This window comes from Pan paniscus, chromosome 3, assembly GCF_029289425.2.
Source record: "Pan paniscus chromosome 3, NHGRI_mPanPan1-v2.0_pri, whole genome shotgun sequence".
NCBI lineage: Eukaryota > Metazoa > Chordata > Mammalia > Primates > Hominidae > Pan > Pan paniscus.
The window spans coordinates 58832880-58857893 of record NC_073252.2 but is presented as its reverse complement, the minus strand read 5'-3'; the positions used below and the strand labels follow the sequence as shown (position 1 = coordinate 58857893).

Sequence of the window (25014 nt, the reverse complement as noted above, 5' to 3'; positions counted from 1 at the left end):
AAAAAATTCAGAGATGGGTCTTGCTATGTTGCCCAGACTGGTCTGGAACTCCTGGCCTCAAGCAATCCTCCCACTCGGCCTCCCAAAGCATTGAGATTACAGGCTGAGCCACTGTGTCAGCTTTTCTTCTTTTACTTCTTTGGTTGTTACATGCAATTTTGGGAATGGCTTAGGCACAAGGCTAAACATTTTAGTTAGGAAATTTGGAAAAAAGGCAACAGAAGACTTTAGGACCAGTTCGATTAATAGTGGGGTGCAGAAATGATGTTCCACATGAAATTGTGTTGGACTCTATAGGTTGGAAAGGGTTAGTTCTGATAGGACTGGAAAGGGTTAATGTGAGCTAAACCACTCTTTTTTCTAAAGGGGAGCTGGCACTATTAATGTACGTGCAGTAGCACAGGGCTTCAGGATTTTGTTGTGCTTCTGAGGTCTTTTAAGAAAATTTCCTCATTAAACTGTCATCCTTATCTATGTCTACAAATGTGTAATGGATGGGTTCTTGTCTTTTGAACTTATTTGCCTGGATTGCTAAGGGTAATCTTTGAGAAGGTGGATGTGATTGCATTAGGCACCTTGTCTGTCTTGCTCACCGTAACTCTAGTGCCTTGGCTTGTGCCTGCAACATAGTAGTAGCATCCAGTAAATATTTACTGAATGAATGAATGCAGGAAAGAGAAAAGAGAACTACTGAATGCCTCCTCTGTGTCTGCTACTCTGTGTGGTATGTAAAAATTATATTTGGCAATTAGAAGACATTGGTGATCATGACCAAAGTGCTTTTTACATCTCTTTCCATCTTTCTCAGCCACTCGGTAGCAGTACTCTCCTTTTGTCACTTCCTTGACGTCACTCTTGCCTGGATTCTTACCTCATTGACTGTTTTTGTTCCTCTGCTCTGCTTGTAAATGTTGGCATGCCTCAGCACTTGGTCTTAGGTCCACTCCTTGATTTTTACATTTTCTTCCTGGATGATCTCATCCAGTAATAGCTTCAGGTACCAGCTTTATTCATTGATTTCCTAATTTTTATCTCTAATCCTGAGCCTCTGAGCTCCAGACTCAGACATCTACTTGTATGCCCGATGGCTCATTTTTCATGTGTAATAAGCATCTTATTCTTAAAGTGGCTAAATAGAACTCTTGATTTGTTCCCCAACAACTTGTTTCTCCCATAGCCTTCCCCTGGCTCCTTTGATATTTTCTTAATTTCTCTTGTCCCCTTACTGTCCATTTTTCACATAGCAGCCAGGGTAATCTTTTAAAAATGAAAAACAGTTCAAGTCACTCTCCATTTTAGAACTCTTCAGTGGCTCCCGTAACACCTAAAATTCTGACTCCTTACCCTGGTTTCGTGGCCCAATCAATATCATCTCCTAAAGTTGACCTTCTAGCCCTGTCCAGCTATACTAACTTTGTTTCTGTTCCTGCAACATCCTAAACTTGTCTTCACCTTAGAGCCTTTGTACTTGCTGTTCCCTTTGCTTGGAACACTTTACCTGCAAATATTCACAGTACTGATTCCTTCCTGTCATTTTTGTCTCTGCTCAGTTGTCATCCAGAAGCCTCATGTGAACCACCCTGTGCCAAGCAGTCCCTGCCTCATTTTATTTTCCACAAAGCACTTAATGCTATCTGAGATTACCTTGTTCATCTATTCAGTATTAATTCTTGCGAACTTTGTTTCTCTGATTCACAGATATATTTCCCTCTCTCTGAAGAGTATGAGGAACATAGCAGGCACTAAATAAATATTTGCTGAACCAGTGAATATACTTTATCATTTAATCCTCTTGGGAACCAGGGGCTTAGAGAAGTTGGTAAATGACTTGACTTCTTAAGTCTTTTCTTTTTTTTGAGATGGAGTCTCACTCTTTCGCCCAGCCTGGAGTGCAGTGGCGCTATCTCGGCTCACTGCAACCTCTGCTTCCTGGGTTCAAGTTATCCTCCTGCCTCAGCCTCCCAAGGAGCTGGGATTACAGGCGTGTGCCACCGTGCCTGCTAATTTTTGTATTTTTAGTGGAGACGGGGTTTCACTGTGTTAGTCAGGCTGGTCTCTAACTCCTGACCTCAAGTGATCTGCCTGCCTTGGCCTGCCGAGGGATTACAGGTGCCGGGATTACAGGTGTGAGCCACCACGCCCGGCCTCAAATCTTCAAGGAATTTTCTTTTCCACCAGAATCTTGATGGCCAACCCATATCCTGCTTGCATTCAGTTTTCTATTTTTAGTTTGAGTATAGAGAAGGAAAATGATGTATATCAGGATGGGCTATTATATACAAGGCTGATATTATTGAAAGAAGACATCTTGCAAGTGTCCAGAGGTAATGAGTTTCTTAATGCTATTGTCCACCATTGACTGGTCAGGGTGAAAAGGAAGGAAACAGAAAGGAAGGAAATTTACAGTAATTAAACATGTAGTATGTGCTAAGTCCTGCACTGTGTGCTTTTAGGTATGTTACCTAATTTGAATCTCAAAGCCATCAATGCATGGTTGATATTATTGTGTTGAGTCAATGCAAGGTTGATATTATTACCCCAGTTTTATAGATGGAAAAACTGAGACTTAAAAAAGCTAAAAACTTTGCTCCAGGTAGCACACCTGTTCAGTGGTAGAGCTAGATTTCTTAAACCGGGGGCTACCTGACACCAAATTTCTCACTTTTTATGTTATGATGGTTGCTTTGTGAGATGGATATGCTTCTAAAATAGTAAGGACAAAAATATGAATTCAATGCACATCCGCATAGATTATAACAAATATCTGAAGCACAAGAATAAGTTATACAGACAATATGGAAAACAGACCTACAATATTCAATGCCTGAGCATATAATTGGATGAATAGAATACAGAATGAACATTTGGTTCTCTGGCAGGGCTCATGTACGGTATGACATAGAGCAGCTGTCCCCAGAGAAAGTTCTTTGTTTCTAGACTGGTACTACACAAGCAGCATTTGAGCAATTCAGGATTTCTTTCTGCTTTCACTATAAATAGACCTCATGGAATTCTGTATATCAAAGTTAATGCAATGAAAAGGAGCTGCAGAATATGGAAATAAACCTTAACTCATTCTATAAACTAGAAGCATGTTTGGCATCGGGAGGCCCTAAAAACGCTGTCATTCCTTGGATGGATTCTGAGGTCTTATTTAGCATATGAAATTGCAGAGTAGATCCTATTATGTAAGGAGACAGGAGGACAGCATAATGTGGTTACAAAATGAAGAACTTTGTGCCCTTCAGGGAAGAGTTAACAGGGCAGATATACATAGAGAAAGATGTGTGATAAGAATGTGGAAAATGAATGAATGGGTGGCATGTATCTGTGTGTATTGTCGAAGCCGGGTTGCTGGATAATCCTCAGATGTCAGATTTCCGTAAGGCCAACATGTGACTCAAAGCTTGCCACTCAACAGAGAATACTGGGCTGTGCTGATATTAAGAGGCTGGCTGGAAGCTAGGCTCCCACTGTGCACTAGCCTACCTCCCTGTCGCTCTCTGCGTGTGGGTGGGTGTGCATGTGTGTGTGTGTGAGGGTATACATTTTATGCAGTGGGTGTTTAAAGAGCTAAGCACTGAAGCTGGATTTCCACAAACGATCATCACGAGCACTCCAGACACACCAAACTTCCTCTCTTGGTATTTTTTTTTTTTTTTTTTTGCTTTCATCCTTTTTAAAAAGAATTTTAAAACCCTAAAGGGGAGAGCCCCCAACATCCTGCCTACAGGATTGGGATTATTTTCTCTTACCTGTCTATGTGGGTGCCCTCTCAAGGTTAGAACTGAAGCTATGTGGGACCGGCATATTCTCGAGCACCAGATGAGAGGAGCTGCGTGAAGCAGTAGCAGACACCAGAAGAAGAGTGACTCTGCCCTGCTAACATGAACAACAGCTTGCAGGTTAACCTGCCCAGAAGCTGGGCTGCTCCAAGTGGCTCGCTCCAGGAGAAGTCTGAGCATTCTTTTTTTCTTTTTTATTACTATAGGATGGAGGATGAAGCTGTCCTGGACAGAGGGGCTTCCTTCCTCAAGCATGTGTGTGATGAAGAAGAAGTAGAAGGTGAGCTTTATGGGTCTGGGAAAGTGTCTGTTGACATACATGTGTCTCTATAGATAATAACATTCATGCATTTCATATATCTTACATTTTTAAAATGAAACACCAAACCTTTTCTATAGAGTTTCATCAATCTCTACATTTGCTTCAACACAGAAAGTAATTTTAAGAACTTCACTGGACCGTCAAAATCTGATTCAATATGGGTCTTGCCTGGTTTGAAAAAAGTCTTATTTTAAAGTAAGTGCCTATGTTAGCTGTGCCTCTTCATCAAAAATAAACATTTTACCAGATAATACTAACCACCTTCCAATGACTAATTCAAGAAAGCTGCTCGATTTATATAAATATATTCAGCAGCATCTTTAATATTCTTTCTTGTAGCTTGTAGTGTAAAGATATAGATATTACAGAAGGATAATGATACCATTGTTGCAGGAGAAATGGGTTTAAGCTGAAGATGTTAAGAGTGATAATCATGGATGACTGTCAATTAGGAAAAGATGGACAAGCATTTTTTATTTAAAAAACTTCAATCTCTTTTGCTGATGTTTCCTAGTGCCTGTTAAAAACTAAAGAAGAGTTATGTTTTACCTGGTGCTATAATACTTTCAGCGGGCGTTCCCTTTTCCTGTCTCCTGACTTATCAATAATGTGGGAATAATGCTATTTATTTGATAGAAGGCAAAGCTGAATTAATATTTATTAAAATAATTATATGAAGGCATCACAGATATATGTTATTATTAATATTTATAATGAGATTTTTAAAAATCAGGGTTATAGGCAATACTCAAAGTTAAATGAAACTTGCAGGTGAATCATGTGATCACTTCCACCATTTAAAGTCACCTGAGAGACAATTCATTTGTGTTTTGGAGATTGTGACCTGACCGGTGCCATGTGGTAAGCATTTAGTGCCAGCCCCAAACTTGAACCAGAAGGTGGTGGGCTTGGGAAAAAGAGAGTCAGTATTGTATGTTCTGGAGTGATTCTTCAAGCAGACTGAACACCAGGTACTGGGCAAGTGATGCTCCTGTGCCACTTGGAACAGTTTGAATAGTGTGGCTATCATGTTGTTTCTCATGTTTCTTTAGTAAGTTTCTTCTGCCCATGTGGTGTTAGAGGATTGGCGCCTCCTCCCCCCCCCCAACTTCCCGCATTTATGCTCTTGAGACTGACTAATAAGAATTTGATGCCTAAGTTTCTTAGGAAAACGGAAACTACAGTATTTTCTTTCATATTGTTTTATGGGTTCCTTGCATTTTTACAACATGCTGTGGGAAAATGTCAAGCTGGTGAAAGCAAAATAGTAAAACTTTTGTCTTAAGATTCCTGAAACCCATGATGTTAAATCATCATTTTAGTGACTCTGTCACTGTCCCAGTGTCAAAGAGGAGATACCAGCAAAGAGGAGATACAAGCAAAGAGGAGTTATAGCATATGAATATAAGAAATAATGTAGCTTTGAGCAAATAGCCTATAGTTTTAAGACAATTGAAGTAGAAAAAGCTTAGGAGTGACATATACTGTGTGCGTGTGTTTTCCTTTGAGAATAATGTCCTAGCTAGGTTCACAAGAGATGTAAATCACTTCTTGAGTAAGGTCTGTAGGATTGACAGTACTCTACTGCAATAGGATATTGTATACTGTTTCTTAAGGCTTTGACTAAGAAGTGCGTTTCCTGAAGTATTTCCCTTGATTTTCAAGCACAAAATTAAGACGACAATATAAATGAATAGCACACAAATCTGTAGCCAGGATTCTTTAAGAAGAAACAGAAACACAACCAAAGGTGGTAGAAGCATCTGTAAAATTCAAGAAATGTGTTGGTTTTGTGATGATTAAACTGTCCAAATGGATTTGTGTGTTTTCCTGTTTTTATGAGACCTCTATTTTAGTGACTTTCATGTTGATTGGCACCTGAGCTGACTACATTTCTTCTAAGACATGCTCAGATAGTTGCCTGTTGCTGAGTCCTGAGCCCCATAAGAAGATTGCTTATGGATTATTTTGTGGGTAACTTTCAACAGTGCTGACTGTCTTACAGTACTAGCCTTGAAATTATAGTAATTGCTCATTTGAAATGAACAAAATTGTTCATTTTTAATTTGGTGTTCTCCCAATTGACCCTCCCCCTTTTTCACCTTGCTTTATTGGTGGGGGTGGGAGGTCTTAGATTTTTATAGTAGCTCTAGGTGATAGTATAAAACGGTTGAAATGGACAGGGATTTTTTGGCACATCCATGGTTCCAGTGATTGAGAATGAAGAAACAGACGGCCTATGTTAAGACCTCTAAGAAGTATTCACATTTTGAGGGGAATGTTTTTTCCCAAGGATATGAGTCCATCTCATATTTTTAATTGCATAGAGAAGAGTGTATCTGAAGAAAAGCAAACTGTTATCTCTATTCTAAAGTAGCTTCCTGGCACATTTATGGCAGAAGTGAATGCCTCAGTTTTAAGGGTCAGAATTCAAAAGGCAAGGAGCTGGAACACTTTATATTATTATTTACATTTTCTTTTATGAAAGTAGTTATTTCTGTTGCTTCTAGGATAAACATAGAAGTTTACAATGTTTGTAAACATTCTTGGCAAAGTCAACTTAAAATAAAACTTTGTTTTTTACAGTTATCTGCATAAATAAGATGTACTCCCAATAAGTGATTATTAAAGTAACTAAGGTCTGATAGTTCTTGTTACTTTGAAATATTCATGCTTTAAAAATGATTAGGGTCCCCTAATTTGGGGTGATTGGATTCAGCTCAACCTGAAGGCAAGAAGAGCCAGATACTCTTAGTTCCTTCGAATGCTGTGGTTCTGAGGAGAGAGACTTCAAACCACGCCCTCAGTTCACCTTGTTCAACTTTACTCTCAGTGGGTGGCATGACACTTAATCCACATTCTAAAAACTTAATAGAAAACCATCAACTGCAAAACTCACTAAGCACAGAGTGAGTCAGAAGAGGAGTCATCTGTTTAAATAATGAATTTATCTATGTGGCATATATTTAAAGGCCTGAACCTCATTGTCACATAATTTTCTTCATGTGTTAATGGCTTAAAGAGATACTCTTTCAAAATGAAACCAAGTGCCAATTTTAATCTTTAAAATAAATAGAAGCCTTTAAATCTGCTCTTCCACTGGTTACCTTGTACTATGCGTGGTTTTGTAAAGTTAACATTTTTAGGAGGAGAGAGGTTACTGTGGATAAACTCATTTTAAAATGTCAGTATTTCAGATATTCATATTTATTTCTTTATCAAAATGCCCCAGCTCCCACCCAGGCCCTTCCACGCTTCCACAGAATTGGTCTGTAGATGACAAATTAACATTACCAGAATGATCCATAAGTGTTGACCACAAGGAACACCACTCACCTTTTGTTTCAAACATAGATGGGGGAAATTGCTAATTACGTAGCGTGAATGAAGATTGAGATAGGAAGAGTCAGTCCCAGGTAGCTTTTTCCAAAAACAGAAGAAAATCCTATGGATGTTTTATTCCTAAAAAAGCCAGCCAGAATTTTGGATCTGTATGATATAAACAGATTACTTAATAGTCTCATATTTTGCAATAGGGGAAAAGAGCAAACTCCACCTTATCCTTTGAGATAAGACTTTGGCTCTGCAAGGCTAGGTAACTCCCAGCAGGCCTTGGCAACTCTGACTTCATGAGGAGGGGCCTCTTCTTAACATCAAGTTCAACCAACAACTCAGAAAATATAAAATGCAGTAACACAGTATTGGTTGAAATGTGTCTCCATTTTTGAGGCTTGGTCAGTACTCTCCTAGAGCTATTATACTATATTGTGCTGGTTTTCCTCTTCCATTCAAAACTTAATGCAGTGGGAAGTATGCACCCATCTGTCCCAATGGAAGAATAATTCTACAAATTCGCATGTCTACTGATGGACATTAAGAGGGAGTGTTGTTGAAAATGCATGGAATTTACAGGAGGATTGTTTTCAGGGAAAGTAAAAAAAGTATGTCAGGGTCTGGGACAGGGTAGATATTCACTAATTATTTGTTAAGAGAAAGAATGAATAAATAAATGTATAACATAAACTAAATAAAGCATATGTAGAATCACTTTGTATAATCCTCTGACATATTTTTTAAATTTTTTTGTTAGAAATTTGGTTCTCAAAGCCTGACGTGGTGGTCATGCCTATAATCCTAGCACTTTGGGAGGCCAAGGTGGGAGGATCACTTGAGGGCAGGAATTCAAGAACATCCCAGAAAACATGGCAAAACCCCATGTCTACAGAGAAATAAAAAAAAATTAGCTGGGTGTTGTGGTGCATGCCTGTAGTCCCAGCTACTCAGGAGGTTGAGGTGGGAGAATCGTTTGAGCCCAGGAGATCAAGGCTACAGTGAACTGTGATTGTGTCACTGCACTCCAGCCTGGGTGACAGAGTGATACCCTGCCTCAAAAAAAGAAAAGAGAAAAGAAAAAGAAAAAAGAAGTTTTGTTATCTTAGTACTCTTATTCTAATGAAATGATATAGCCTCTCATCTTATCCTTGGTATTACTCCTGTTTGATTTTGCAGAGATCATTGACATACTTATATCATTTATATGTTTATACTGATAAGAAAAAGAAGGTCCTAAACACCTCTGCTTTATCAAACTTTTTCATTCTCCTACTATGTTTTTTGAAGAAAGAGACTAAAATGATGAAATGGTGGCTTTTGTCTTTTTGGAAGTCAAGACCTCAACATTTTACAGACATGAAATCATGACTTAAACCTATTTCTTGCTACAGGATATGATGATCATCTACTCGTGTACTGGAGAAGGTAGTATTTTTTTCTAAAAAAAGTGGGGCCTGGTAGACATTTTTTAATAATTACAATGGTATAAAACGTAATTTCTGAGAAGGAGTGAATGAAAACCTATCGGATGGGAAGGGAGGGGCCAAGTTGGGACTGGGGCTATTCTGAGCGCTGGATATAAGTGTCCGGTTGCATTTTGCTGACCTCTTCTCTGCTGTTCACTCTAATTGCTCAGAAAACAGTGTGTACAGAGGAAACTCTTGGGCAAATACTGCTGAAGGAAAAGCCTTCTTAAAAGGAAACAATGTATCCACACATTGGCCCACTTTAAAGAAATACAGTGAGGTTTTTAAAAGTTGGTACTTGAATAGTAACATAGGTTTCCCAGAACAGGTTGAGCCCATACAGACCTTTCCCAACTCCCTGCTCCTTTCTCCTCATGGCCTCAGCTGAACGCTGGCCAGAGGTCCTCAAGTATGCAGCACTTAGCTCTGTAGCTGCCTGACACCTCTTGCTGTGTCAGGGAAGTTAAATATTTATATATAGATTTCTTTCACTTCAAGGAAGGCTGATGATAGTTCCGTGTGTTTTTGAAACTAGAATCAGACATTTCTTCTGAGAATTTGAGAATTTTCCAACTGCAGAGAATTCCCTGGTAGTATAGTATCGGCCAAAGCCCTCTTGAAGCCATTTCCTATCCTAGGTGTTGGTGTTCTTTGATGGCAATAAGCCATACCAAATTGCACTTGGTACTTGCATTGTGTTTGGCAAGGATCCAGAAATTCTGAAATAGTACACTTATAGCAGTTTTGCCTATAGATTGAGCTTCTTTTTAGAAGCTTTTTATCTGGTCATATTAGTGAGACATGTTGTTTGATATTTATTTTGGGGAGTCTCTTGTTTATTTTATTGAAGTGTTGTCAAAGCAGAGGCACTAAGTATCAGTTTGAGAATAAAAATTTAAAACTTGCTCTATTGCCAAATCATTGCATAGGTGAAGGAAGCAACTTATAGTTTAGATTATGGGTTTTTCTCTTTGTAAAATGGGAACAATGGAGCATGTCATTCACCTTAGAACTCTTAAGAACTTCCAACAGCAATTGCTGCTGTACCTGGCATTAGGAACAGGAGTGCTTTATACTCCACCACTGTCTGTTGTTTTTCTTTCTGATGGATACAGCCTCACCAATAATTTTCTTTGGTTATTATAATCTTCTTTGGTTATTATAATTTTCTTTTAATTATTTAATTAATTATTTTCTTATAATTTGGTTATTATAATTTTCTTATAATTTTATATAATTTTCTTTGGTTATTATAATCTTTTCTACAAATTGTAACTGGTGTAAATATTGTTTACTTGCTTAATTCATTTCTCCCTACATCTAGCCTTTGCCTTCCTAACCATACTTACCTACTGCTTCTTATATTGGAAAACTAAAGCCAGAATGATCCATTGAAACTTCCCAAGGCTTACTCTCTGTTTCCCTTTGGACTCATTCTCATCCTTTAAGCTCTGGGTATGAAATCTAATTTTCACAGTTAGACTGCTCTGATACACATTATCCTTAATTTGTTAAATTGTCTTTTTTTCCAAGAAGAGGGATATTAACCATAATTGCATACTGGGTAAAACACAAATCTTGTCCATTGTATAATAAAGCCTGCAATGTTGCTTCATTTGGAAAACGGATTCAAGAATGTAGTGTTTTTCTGCCAGTGAGAAGGATTCAAGAGTCTAGTATGTGTATATGTATTTAAACATGCATATAGAAATGCATTTCCCCTTGTCTGCCACGTAGACTAGAATACTTCTGCTTCCTACTGGCCATTATGTAATTTAGGTGCCAATTAAATGAGATTATGCAACAGTATGGAAATACTACTATATATTCTAACCTGAACTAAATATTTCCCCTTTTTTATCATCATGAGATTAGAAATCATTGGGAGAACTGAGAATTGGGCCTGATGAGAATGAGTAAAATAAGAATATAATAAAGATCAGTTGAGGCTTTCTTGTTGCTGTCATGAGCTTGCTGGTGAGATTTTATTTTATTTTGTTTTATTTTATTTTACTCTTTTGGCTGATTGCATTTAGGTGACTGAGGTGAGAGCCTGCAATGGCATAGGTTCACGGGAGGTTCCAACATTCATCCCTGGATCTGCTGATTGCCAGGTGGGATGAAAGGTGAAGGTAGTGAGGGTGGTGAGTGACATCCACTGAATCAGCAGTATGGATGACTTAAATAATTCATTTCTCTGAATAGCTGGAAAGTTTTCAAATCTGGTAAATTGTTTCTGCCTTTCCATAGAGTTAGAATTAGAAGGCAGCTATCCAAAGGGCTATATCCAATGTGTGTACCTTTCTTCATATTCTGTTGATTTTTGGAAGAACAGACTCTACTTAGACCTCATGAAATATTATTTTATTGACTATTTTCATGGTGGAATGCTCAGTAACTTTTACCAGGCCAAAAACTTCCGGGAATAAAAAGAGGTTTTAAATTTTAGTAATATTGGCCAGTATATCAGCTTTAGAGGAATGGAATTACATTGTTATAGATGGGTTAAATCACTACCCAACCCCCAATTGATTATTAAATTTTCAACAGGAAATTTGATTCCTACTGAAAAATAAAGAAAATGTCTTCAAGGTAGAATGAAAGCCCATGATTGAATCTAATGGATACGTGTGTTTGACAAATTAAATTAGTATCTGATTATTCAAGTTTTTACTCGCTTTTATTCCTTCTGTTCTATGGTTTAGAGAACATGGTGGTGGACCAGTAGTCTCAGGACCTTTTTCTGTTCCTGGTCTGCCACTGCCTTTCTGCATAATACAAGGCAAATCATTGTCATGTGGTTATGGTTCCTTCATGCAAAGTGCAGTGAGTAACCCATCTTCTTAGCCACCTACTAGAAATGCTCTAAGAATTTTTGGATAATACCTGAAAAATACCTTGATACTTCCAGTAAGCCATTAAGAAGTTACTTAATTTCTGAATCTCAGTTTTTTGTACAAGATAGAATTTGTACTATCTCTCATCTCCTACTTTTTCTAGGAATATAAGTAAAGCAATTTGAAATCCCCCAGGATTAACCCCATAAATTTAAGGTATTATCTCCCTTGCAGGTAATCGTTGTATGTAATTTATCTTTATGTGCAACACTTTCTCACCAGTGGTTGCTGTGACTGCAGAACACTTTCAGACTAAAGCTAATACTAATATCTGGTAATCAACAGATTAGTTGATTTTAGTACTTACGTTAACTCTTCTTACTAAATTTAAGTAACTGATGGACCATGCTTTTTTTTTTTCTTTAAGCCGATCAAAATGGTAAGAACAGTTGCAGGTGTGACCTCTAATATGTTGCTTTTCCAGGCTTATGTGTATCATTGAATGTGATAACATTGTAACTAGGACCATGATTATTGTTTAGTCAGATAAACCAGCCATTATTTAAGGACACAAGGTTAGTTGATATGGTAGTTTTAGAGATGTATCACATACGTAGGTGAGTTTACATGGAAGGCCAGGGAATATATCTCCTACAGAATAACATTAAATTGAGACCTAAAAGAGGAAAAGGAATTTGCTAGGTGAAGAATCAGGGAAGCATTCCAGGCAGGCATGTGTGAAGGTCCAGAGGTGAGAAAGAGGTAGGCCCATTTGAGAAACAGAAATAAGGCTACAGTAGCTGGACCATGTGAACAGGGGGAGAGTTCTGAGGTGGATAGGACAAGGATAACTCAAGGTCTTTTACGTTATGCTAAATATTAGCATTTTATTGAGTGTGCACTAAGGAAACATTGCAGAAGGGTTTTAAGCAAGGAAGTGATAAGACCAAATTTGTATCTTAGAAAAGATTCCTTTGGCTGCTGGCTGGAGACAGTGTCCCAAGAGGGCAAAGACAGAAGTGTGGGGGCTGTTGCCAAGATTCAACTGAGACATGATTTTGGGTTGGACAGGAGTGGGGACAAAAAAGTTGGAGACAAATGTGTTGAATTGATGGGTGGATGTATGGATGGGGATGGCTGCTCCTGGATTTCTATTATGAGCAATTTGGGGGATCATGTACCATTTTGTAAGATGGGGAACAGTGGAGGAAGAGTGGTGGGGGATGATAGGAGTTTAGCCTTTTGTATATATTGAATTTGAAGCACCTGTGAGATACCGCAGTAGAACTCTGAAGCCGGTAGTTGACTATACAAGCAGGAACTAAGAAGGAAGGACAGGGATAGAGATATAAATCTGGGAGTCCTAGGCATATAGCTAGCATTTAAAGCCATAGGAATGGATGATATTGCCCAGGGTCAAAGAATGGAGTGAGAAGAGGACTCGATTGGACTCTGCAAGTGCCAACATTTGGAGATTAACAAAGTGCAGTCATAGAAGTAGGAGGAAAACTGGGAAGAGGGTGAAGCCTCTGAGGCCGAGAAGAGGGCTTTTAATAAGGAGCTAGCAATTGACAGTGCTGAATGCTGCCTTGAAGTCCGGTAAGATGAGGATTAAATAGTAGCTACTGGATTTGGCAAAAAGAAGGTGATTGGTAACTTTTGTTAACAATGTGGGTGTCATGGTTAGTTGGGAATAAGAGTGCCCAAGAGAAAACTATCATTATGAGAAGTTAGGAAGAGACTTTGAGGTGATGCTGGAAAACTTTTAGCCTTTCCCTCTATGTGCTCCACTTCACTTAACTAATTAAAATATTTGGAATTATTATAGATGTTTTAGAACTAGAAAGGATCTTAGAGAAAATTTAGTTCAATATTCTCAGCTTACAGATGGCTAGAGGAACCATGAAGAAGTTAAATGATTTCCTCGAGGTAACCTTGGTAGGAGTTGGAATAACTAGGACAAGGATCCAGGTGTTCTGACTTTCCCAAGGCTGTGCTCATCCCAAAAGAGTGTGCTTGAGGTTGACTCCCTCTGCAGAGGAAAAGGAATTTAGGTAGGGAGGTGGATGAGAACTAGGAGAAGCACCTGGAAGAACAGGAAGTGGAAAGACCTGAAAGGAATAAAAGGTGTTGAAAGAGCTTACAGAGAGGTGAGAGGGAAAGAAGACATAAGACTGGCCTCAGCATTTGAATGACCCCTGGTAGTAAGTGGGAAGACAGATGTCCCAGCTAGAACATTGTCATATTTTGGAGCAGTTTATGGAACTAAGGGTGGTGGATTTCAATTTGTCATTCTGTATCTCTAAGACAAACATTTCCAGAGAATCCTGAGCCCATTTTTCCCTTCTCAATAATTACTAACTTGAAAGGATTAATCGTTATTATTCTTTTGGCTGTTTTTTCCAGACAGTGGAGGATGGGAGGGATGGGTGGAGGACTGGTACCATGATAGTGGAAAAATGGGAAAGGAAGGCTTATATATCCAGGGGCACTAGGAGTCCTAGTCTCTATACGTCATTAACTGCCTATTTGACTTTAGTTAGATCACTGGTAAATGAAGAGGCTGAACCGGTTAAAGTGATTTTTAGGCCACTTTAAAAGTATGATTATGTGCTGCTGTGTCAATGAATGTCGTCCCTCTTTTTCCTGGGTGCATGTGGAAAACCACAGTATTGAAGATTCTGGGATTCTAGGTTAACAGAAGTCTCTCATAGCATTTTTCCTAGTTCTGGGTGATTGTTATAGCCCTATGGTATTATCTACATCTCATTTACCTACATATGTGTATATGAGGGAAGGGAATAATGTGAACTTTAATATTTATATTTTATAACAAATATAAATTAATATTTAATATATTAAATATTTACATCAATATTTTATATAAGATAATATTTAAAAATATGTTCATCTACTAATACAATATAAGATATATAACCATATGTAATATTTTGCATATATGATATATAATTATGATAATAGATTAACATATATTAAAATATTGAATATTTATATATTATATTGAATAGTTGATACCTGATTAGCCATGAGTGTATTGACTATATTGCAGATTACCTGTCTATAGCAACCAAGGACCCTTCATCCTATTGCCCAGCCTGGGCTTAGGCCACTGCAAAAAGAGAAGCCATAATAGAGTCAGAGATGGACAATGTGGTTGGAATGAGAGTGTGAACGTGTGCATTTATGTGTCTCTCTAAGCTGCCTCTCTGGCTGCAATTGCAAATCCAGTTATCAATGACCACTGAATTAGCTATTGTTTTTTTATCTTCCAACCCTACTTCCCATTCAGTTGTGCAAATGGTGACCAAAGAGAAATGATGGAAACTGTCAGTTCTCTGTGTTTGGCTCACAGGTGGATTTTGTCTGACAACATGTGTACTGCATATTACAATGCAGTAGCCCGTGTGGGGTGGTTCTGGGTGTCGGGATAAGTGGAGGGTTCATGTCTTCCCATTGGGTGGCTTCTGCTCACTCTGAGCACTGTTCTGCCTAGTGCTGGCCTTCCTAGGCCTTTTGGCTCTACTCTGTCTCATTGGAGCAAGTACAAGGACTTACAGACCTGTTTCCTGCAGATTGGCAGTGAGCCATTGAAAGCTCTGGGGGATACTTTGCCCAAATCAGGGTGGAGATTGCCAAGCCCTTGCTTCTGGACAGAGTTAGGGAAGATTGAGGTTATGGAAGGTGCTGCCTTTGTTGAAGAGCTCAACTCTGTAGGATGGCTAAAACTGCCGATTAAGGGACAAGTTAAGAATAGGTCTGAGGTTGACTCTTTTGCCCTCCTCTAGGTGAATGTTCTGGAGAACAAAGAGTGTTCACAAGTTAGTTATTATCAGGGCTGGAGGTGGGTGGGAATGAGAAAAAACTGCTCTGTTTTTTCTCCTTTGAAAAGGGAAGGGAGAAATAGGATCAACATTTATGCAGCACCTTTGTGTACCAGACACAGTGGGAGACTATGTTTAATTCAGATTGTGCATTAAATAAATATATATTTATATATAATCTCTCTATAAAGATTATATAGAGATAGATATATAGATATTTGTATAGGTAAATTTATATCTATATAGATATAATTATATAGATATAGATATATTTTGTATCTATAGATATGAAAGATTTTGCTAGAGCAAAGTTAACATTATTTTGGAGAATCAACTTTGAAGATTGAAAAGCTCTTCAGGAACTGCAGTTTACATAGGGTAACCTGATTTCTAATTTTGTTAATTCCTTAAGGTAGATTCCTGAAGTAACTTTAAGGGGAAATTCTTGTTTTTCTAGCTAAGATCTTTTCAAATAATTGATGATCACTGAACATAATAAAGTTGTATTTCTATAAACATATTCACTAATTCAGACTTTATAGAGTGCCAGTCAGTTTTTGCCTTTACTATCAGCCATTAATAATGGAAACTTCAAAGGAAGCTCAACTTCAGTATGTGGTCTTAGGCTCCTCACCTTCATCTAAGACTATAATTAATAGAACTGTTTTATTAAAAATGAGCTCTTGGAAGACAGATGCATACGTTTGCTGAGCTAAAGGACAGGAGTCTAGCTAACAATCATAAGCTTGTGTCTCCTTTGAGACCTTTTATTCTGTAGCTCTTAGTTCTTGCCTAGAGATTGTTATCACTATTATTATCATCATCAAATATTAAATATTAATAGTGCTGTGCTCAGTGAACATCAAGTAACAAGCTAAGATTTCTTATCAGTCTTGCTTGGGGAACCTCAGGTTGCCTTGAGGATTTCTGGGAGGCTTTCAGTATATAAAATTCCCATGCAGTTCAGTGGGAAGAAAAGTATTTCCCTGTTTTTCATCACATTTGTCATTTGCTTGCATGCCTGGTCCTGTGTAATTGGTAGCGTTAAAATTAAAATAAATTACTTATCAGTATTCAAAATTATCTATACATAAATGACATATGTAATACGTAATTATCTATTAATAAACACATTATTTTTTATGTAAAAAAATTGCCCTTATCCATATATAAAAATAGAAATCATCCCTTGTTCTGAGTCTGGACCCTCATGCAAAATTTCATAAAGGGCTGGTTTACCCCCGGTAACTGCAAAATTACGCTGTGCTTTTTGAAGGGGGTTTTCTTCTCATGAGCTGGTATTTATACCAGTAAATTAGCAATGTTACTTTGCTTGTATCTTATTAGAGCTGCTTATGGACACTCTTATGGGTTTGAGAATAATAAGCTAACAAATTACTTGTATTTTGGCTGAGCGTGGTGGCTTGTGCCTGTAATCCTAGCACTTTGGGAGGCCGAGGTGGGTGGATCACTTGAGGTCAGGAGTTCAAAACCAGCCTGGCCAACATGGTGAAACCCAACCTCTACCAAAAATACAAAAAAATTAGTTGGGCATGATGGCACATGCCTGTAATACTCAGGAGGCTGAGGCAGGAGAATCACTTGAACTGGGGAGGCAGAGGCTGCAGTGAGCCGAGATCGTGCTACTGCACTCCAGCCTGGGCAACAGAGCGAGACTCTGTCTCAAAAAAAAAAATCACTTGTATTTTATTAAAGTGTTTAGGATTATACATACTTGTCCATTTCTTGTTAAATAAAAGTGTCAACCACACAGTGTCCACTGTGCCTGGACTTGATACTATAGTTTGGTTTAAGTTTTCTTATGCATATACTTTTAACTGAGATTTTTTTTTGGTCCAACAAGTAAAGTCTTTGCAGCATCTTTTTATAATCTGTCACTCATCCAGGGTCTCTGCCTCTTCTACATTTTTCTTTTCTTAATAAAAAAAAATAAATCTCTTAATTTTGTTCTACCTACATTCTTCTTGGCAATAGCTACAACATGTCTTGGGCATCTTGGCAGAAGACCAGGTTATATTAGATAAGCCAGGGAAGGCAGTATTTAACTCATATTTTGGGAATATTGCTGATTAGTTCTGAAAGAAGTATATAAAATGCTGCATGTTGTAGAATCTTTGCTTTGAACTGGAGAGAACAGAAATTCAGCTGAAAGAGTAAGAGTGTGGCTATAAATCAAATCTGGAACATCCCTCAGTGTTTAATTAGAGATGTATGTAAGAGGCTGGAGGTAGGGGATGGATGGTGGGAGGTGGGGAAAGGTAGACTTCTGGGTAAAGATTTTACCTGTCCTTTGGTGATCCTTTAGATAGAACACAGTACTGACATATCAGGTTAAAAAATTATATACTACCTTATTCCAAAAAGCTTTAGGGTGAAGGGAAAGTAACTGTTGAAAAGTTGGAAGAATGAGGTTGTGTATAAAATGCACATCATGAAACTCTATATGCTCACTACGGGTTTGCCTAAAATTTGTCTATTCTCTTGTTAGCAGCCAATGAGGAAGGTGACATAATAAGTTATTAAATTTATGATATCAATATAGTATGTTTTACAGAACACACCATCAAAGTAGTGATGAAGCACTCTACTAGTCTTGATACTGAGAACAGAGACATATTTCTCCTGTGGGGTTTTATGAAGAGAACACTTCATACAAAGTTAACTGGTTATAATGTCCTTGGCTTCCTCAAACTGTGGTTTTTGCACCTGTACAATGGGGATAGGAGCAGGATTGCATGAGGAGGTAGATATAAAACACCTCGCAGTGCCTGGCATGCTTGTAAGCATTCAGTAAATAGTTGCTATCATCTGTATGTACAGTAAACACAGCAACATGTTTCCCAGGAAGGAGCTAATAGATGTATCTTACATATAGAGGCATATGTTGTTAACCATCCACTCAGCTATAGAATTTGTAGTTTGGCTGATCTAAAACCCTTTTCTGGCTTGAAGGTTTTCATACTTCAAAGTGTTAAATCATCCTTGGTAGCAAAATGTGTATTTGTGAAAGCCACCTTAATTTGAATGGCTCCAGAGTTACTAAGTGTAAGTTTTTTGTTTGCCAGAAAACATTGTAGCAACTATGAGAAGTATGAAGTTAGGTTAGAAATATTTCAGGAATTGGGATAATTGGATGAGTTAACATCATAGTACTTCCTACTTGCAACTGGGGTGGAGCATGTAAGGATGGGAAGAAACAAGAATCACGTAGTGATCATTTCTGACATTCAGAGATCCCCAGGAAAGCCATGTTTTCTTTCCAGTAGTACTGGCTGTGGTACGGATTGGGAGATATTCCCAAGATATTTAGAGTTTGTTGGGAACTTGCACCATCTGTCAGAGAAAGGCATGCAGGGTATTTATTTGAACACATGATACTGAAGCCACTGCCAAATCAAGGACTGAATGCTCTTTGACAGCACACCTAAATGAACACTGTCAAATGTAGATTCCAGTAGTTTTACTTCATGAAGTTTCAGTAGCAAGAATGTAACATTTATTTTGATAACATTTAAAACAATCACTTCTTCCTCATACATTATAGCTCTTAAAATTTTTTCCACTCCTCCTTTTTACATTATCTTTGGAAGCAGTATTTCCTGAGTTTTCTAGTGGAGAATTTTTTTTTTTAGCCTAAAAATTCTGTATAAGAAGCAGGTTAACTATCCCTGATTCTTTAATGGTCTTACTGTTTTGTAGTCCCTTGCTAGGTTGGAAAGCTTGTCTGTCAAGTTTCTCCTTTTCATATTACAGGGAAAACAATACTATATCCTCAGCTTTGTGACTCCCCTAAGAGCTTGCAGTCATTTTATGAGTTATAATTTTAAAAATAGTCATCAGTCTTCATGACATATCCCTTAAACAGGTAAAGAGATTTTAATGAAAATAAATATTGAGATCCACATGTGATGTTCTCATCAATCATAGCATATTTTCAACAGTAATGATGCTTCTATTGATCATGATGACAGGTATTCTGTGGGGGCAGTGAGAAAGCTTCCATTGCAGCTCATTTTACTTTCGGTGTTTTGGTTACTTGGCACATATAGCTTATTAAGTATTTGATTGTCCCTTTGAGACAGCATGTCTATATTACCCCATCCACCAAAGCAAGGCTATCTTGCTCTCTTCTTATAGGCAAGGAAGCTGAAGTGAGAGAGGCTGAGAAGTAACTGATGGAGCAGAAAGCACTGTCCCTGAGCCCCTCAAGATTTGCTTAACCATGGAACTATGTTCCTTGTCCTCTACCTGAACACAAGACAGAAAAGGAAAATTTAGTTACCAATCATGTGTGAGAGGAGGAGGATGCTTTAAGTTTTGAATTGCTCAGCTCAGTGGCTTGATTTCCTCTGGCAGTTGTTGGAAGGCAATATCTTCCTCATCCAGGGAATATTGTATTTTATTGTGCTGTAAGGATGTCTACAAAAAGTTCATTGCCATATGAGTACTAGAGAATGGTAGCTTTGCAGAGGCCATCACTAAGAGTTTTAAAAAATGGTCAAGAGTGGTTGCATTAGACAGGAGTGGGAACAGAGAGTGACTGCAAATGGATATGAGGGATCTTTTTGGATTGGTGGAAATGTTCTAAAATTGGATTATGACGATCGTTGCACAACTCTGTAAATATACTAAAATCATTGACTGTATCATTAAAATGAGTGGATTTTATTGTTTATAAATTACACCCCAGTAAAGCTGATTTTAAAATGCCTAAAATTTGGCATGTCTTGAGAGGAACAACATTTCTGCTTGACCTCTGGGCACCATAGCACTTCACAGTGCAGTGTCAATTCTGAAAGCTCCCACACCTGTGTGGAAGTGCACAGGGAAAACCAAGAAGGAGGAGTTGGAGGAAATGGGGATAGACAGAATCTGTTGCTGAGAGGATGCCTATCATCACGATGCGAACAAAATGGCACCACTTATGTGATAATGACAACTCAAAGTAGGTTCCAAAAAGTCAAGTGCATTTCTCTCCAGGGTTTGATGGCTCACTCTCTGAACTGGCCTAACTGTTTCATTAGATTGACAATGATGACACTTCCTAGCCGGTAATCTTACCTTAGCATCTTATCCACCCATATAGACTGTCTATTAAATGATTTGATCAAATGTACTATGCAGATTTGAGTAAATATTATTTAAAAAATCTTTCTATATAACATCAATATGGCAATATAGCTTAATTACCATTTTTTGCTTAGCCGCCATATTTAATAATGTGAATAGAAAATATTTAATGTGACAGGTTTAAAAAAATTTTTCAACCTCTTAATTTGTGTGTGTTTTCTTGAAAACAACCAAGCATTTCGTGTTTGATTTATTGAAGCAATTGGTTGGCTTTGTTCACTTACATTGTTGAGACTTGAGATAAAACTTCAGGACTCCCTCAGTAACTGGAGCACAGGAAACAATTGACACTGTTTCTTAATTCACATTGTTTCTGAGACATTTCCTACTTCCTAGTATAATATAGCTTTCCCATGAGAACCATTTGCTTGCAAATGGTTAGACATGATAGATACACTTCTCACTGGCACACATTCTGTGGGGAGAATTTCACTGTGTTTTGTAGTAGCTGAGTTGCTGTGTGTGTGTTGGGAAGGAGGTCCTGCTTTATGTAAAGATGCCTCCAACTTCATTCAAGCATCTGATGTCTTCTTTTGAATACTAACCCATTCACTTAGGTTCTGCATTGCTTAGCTGGAATATCTTTCCTGACGGAGTATATAATTCTTTTAAGCCTGCCAATTTAAGGAAACACCCCTGCCAATTATGGTGTTTTTAGATATACCCCGTAGGTTACTGTGGAAAGTAGTTCATGACAGTTTGTATCATACATACTGTATGTACATGTATTTGCATGTAGGTACGTGATACTGGCTGTGGCATTGCAAAGTTGTCATCAAGGAATAATTCCAGAAATGGGAAGTAAAACCCATAGATGAGAAAATCTAATCTAATTTGCAGTTCAGAAAAAAATGTTCACATTATTTCTGAAATGGTAGTTCCTAAAATACAGAAGTTATGCTGTATTTAAAGTGAAAGTAGAAGTTTTTCAATTTAAAAAATGATGTGGAACTTTGAGTTTCTTTCTTTTTTGTCTTATTAGATTTTGTAAAAATAATACCACTTGTCAGTTTTGCAGCTCCTTCCATCTAGAGAGCTGAAAGCATTTCACAATCTTTTTTTCCTCATGCCCTTCTCTTCAAGGCAATTTTTGCTGGGCTCGGTTTATTTTTATCATTGCAACAACCAGTTTTTAGAAACTTTTGGAAACGAAAAAAGAAAAATGAGAATGGCACTGTAGCTGACATTCATTTTAGCTGTTTCCTAGTGTGAACGTTTGAGTATTTCTAAAATCTTTTCTCCAAGTATGTCTTATTTTTCTCAGTTTGTCCCAGTTCTAAGTCTCTATTTTGCTGATTAGGTAAAAAAAAAAGTTTTAATGTAAAGCCTTACCCCCAGCAAAATGACTTTTTGAACTTTGAGTTAAATCTTTATTTTTGCAGCGCCAGCAGCTCCTTTTCCAGCAGGCACTAACCCTACCCAGTATGATCATAGACTCATGTAAGGCTGAAACTGGAGGGCCCTCTAGGGATTACCCAGTTTAAGTCTCTCCTTCTAGAAATGATGAGAGGCCCAGAGTGGTTAAGAGATACATGCTTAAGGTCAGACAACTAATTGATGGCAGAGTATGACAAACATGAAGGATTCCTGATTTCCAGTTTGATATTCCTTGGTTTTCCTAAACAAAAGTAGTCTATCTGGACAGAATTAGAGTACACTCTCACAGAGTCCTAGTGTCAGCCACTAGCTTGAATTACACTGAAGCTAATTAAAAATTGGGAGGAAATTTTATTTTTCTAGAGTTTGCCAAATATAGAATGGTAACATTGAATTTATAGACATTTTCTTCTGATCTGTGTATCTTGTGCAATTTGTCTGCAGTAGAGAATGTGGTTTGAACTGACTGGTGATTTGTGTACCTTCCTTAGGCCACCATACCATTTACATCGGAGTCCATGTGCCGAAGAGTTACAGGAGAAGGAGACGTCACAAGAGAAAGACAGGGCACAAAGAAAAGAAGGAAAAGGAGAGAATCTCTGAGAACTACTCTGACAAATCAGATATTGAAAATGCTGATGAATCCAGCAGCAGCATCCTAAAACCTCTCAGTGAGTACTCTCTGAGCGTTGGTGCCTCTCTCTGCCTCACTCCCACGTCTTTGAGAAGGACACCTTTTTGAATCTTGTGGCTAAAGGGGAGGGACACTGTAATACTGAGATGTTTAGAATCTGTTCTAAAGGATAGTGTCTGTGGAGATGCTTTGCTTGTACCGGCAGGTTAATCTAGGAGGTCATCTGGTAAGATTCTGAGTTGATCAGAAAAGGCCTGACTAAGTTTAGGCATAGCTGTGTATTCTACATTTTTATGTGTAATAGGGTAGTATTGCAGATGGTATTTAACTACAGCAATAAACAGTAACTGGAAGACTAAAGAATTTTTTGCATTGTTTATGCTTAGAAATAGATTCTGTTGAGACAGCAGGTGAAGATGAGAATGTATGTCTATATATTTACATATCTTACCAAATGTCAGCATTACAGGTGACATAAAACCAGGTTATGAGCCAGGTCAGTGATTTAAATAGGAATTGTGGAAAATCATCCTGTAAGAGAGGTCTGTAGAGTGACACAGTTGTTAAGATGTTGAATGTATTAGATGTCATACACTGGATAAAAGTGTTACTAAGAGCAGAATAGCAGGAGGTCAAAGAACACCCTTGAATTCAAGTGATAGGATAGGCTGTGTGTTTAGATGTATGTTTATGTTGCTTTTTGTTTCTTTAATGTGGAGAATATTTGGCTACATGGGCCAAATATTGTGGCTGAACTGAGAATGAATATGTGCAGTAGAAACACATGCCAATTTTGGAAGATTCCCCAACAGGAGTTACACAGTGACAGCTTTTCATGTTGGCAGAGCTCTGTACATTCTTCATGTCTTTGCTACAGTTGCAGAAATATGGACCCTGCAATAAAATGCATTATGGATGGCACAGATAAAGATCGGGTTCAGTCATTGCAGGTGATGACAGGCCAAATTAGAATGAACAGCTCAAGGGTGTTGAAAAGTGAATTTACAGAGTTAAATTAAAGAGGGTGTGAGGCATAGTGATGTGAATTTTTTATAGTCTCACCGTTGGAACTGAGCAGGTGGCTTAGGAAGCTAGAGAAGTGTGGTGCTAAGAGGAGAAATACAGGTGGACCATCGAATTAAAGACAGAAGCTTGGAGGGGAGCTTGAGATGGATCGTGAAATCTAAATTAAAAGCATTGAAATAAATTTAAGACTTAGAAGGACCAGAAGGCAGGAGACTCAAGTTATGTACTTTTCACTGAAGTACTGGGGGAAAGTCTGTCTGAAAGGGATCCTTTATATATCGATTAAGGTAGTGGAGTCTGTTTTGAGAAAAGGCCTTAAAATACACATAAACATGGCACAGTTAATAGTCTGGAGGAACAAAAGATAACATTCTTTTCCAAATAAATGACTACCATTTATCTTGATTTACTCTGTATCCATCTGTCAAGGCCTGAGCCAGTGTCAAGTGTTCTGTCCATTGTGCATGTGATTGTCTACTCTCTCTCTTTCTCTCTCTCTCTGCGTCTTTTATAACTTGTCTTTCATTCTTCAGATTAGAACAAGAGTGCATCATCACTGTTAATGTTAAAAAGTAAAGAGGTGCTCACCTAGACAAATGGGCCCAGGAATTTTGAGATTAAAATTATATATCAGCTTTTGAGAAGGGCAGTGGAAACAGTGCCAGCAGCACTCAGGTAGGTCATAAGGAATGAACAGATCAGGAAGATGCTGAGACCGCATGTGTATCAACCATAGAATACTGTTGCATTCTGTGGCATTTGGGGACCAGTTTGAATACAGCATGTGAAATAAACAAGGCAATCCATTCTCTTTCCCCTCAGAGGTTTCTTCCTGGGGGAATACTGCATTGTGTTGTATACTGGTTTTCTGAAGGGATCCTATGGAGAGACAGTTGTTAAGGACTAAATTGTTCAGTGATCATAAAAAAATTATTTATAAATATGCATTTTACAGTTTTGTTCCTGCTGATCAGTGTTATACACTAATGTGCCTTTGGCATATTTGATATGAGTTATCCAATTTGACATGAAGATTCTGTTAGAAATTGCTGTATATCCTCAGCTGCTTTGATGGATTGGTAGTTAATTATTTGGTACAGTTCTGTTTAAAAGTCAGAGTTTTTGCACCTAGATATAGAAAGACATTTAACCCCATGATTTTGGGGGAAGCCATAGGGCTCTGGCACCAACATGATGACAAAATTGTTGTGGGAAAACTGAATGAAATACTTGCCTACTAT

The 25014-nt window shown here is 38.0% G+C and overlaps 1 protein-coding gene across 3 annotated transcripts in view; it reads left to right on the top strand.

Moving 5' to 3' along the window:
• Positions 1-25014, top strand: part of SLC4A4 (solute carrier family 4 member 4) — a 383761-nt gene that overhangs the window by 44628 nt on the left and 314119 nt on the right. For 2 of the 3 annotated variants that reach the window (XM_055111447.2, XM_063603791.1), the window contains exons 2-3: positions 3992-4065; positions 22605-22784. In XM_055111447.2, the coding sequence (XP_054967422.1) occupies positions 3993-4065; positions 22605-22784 (253 nt within the window). In that variant the 5' untranslated portion in view covers position 3992. Of the gene's footprint in view, positions 1-3247; positions 3645-3991; positions 4066-22604; positions 22785-25014 lie in introns of those variants that run through there. The other variant, XM_055111446.2, reaches the window with a different exon arrangement.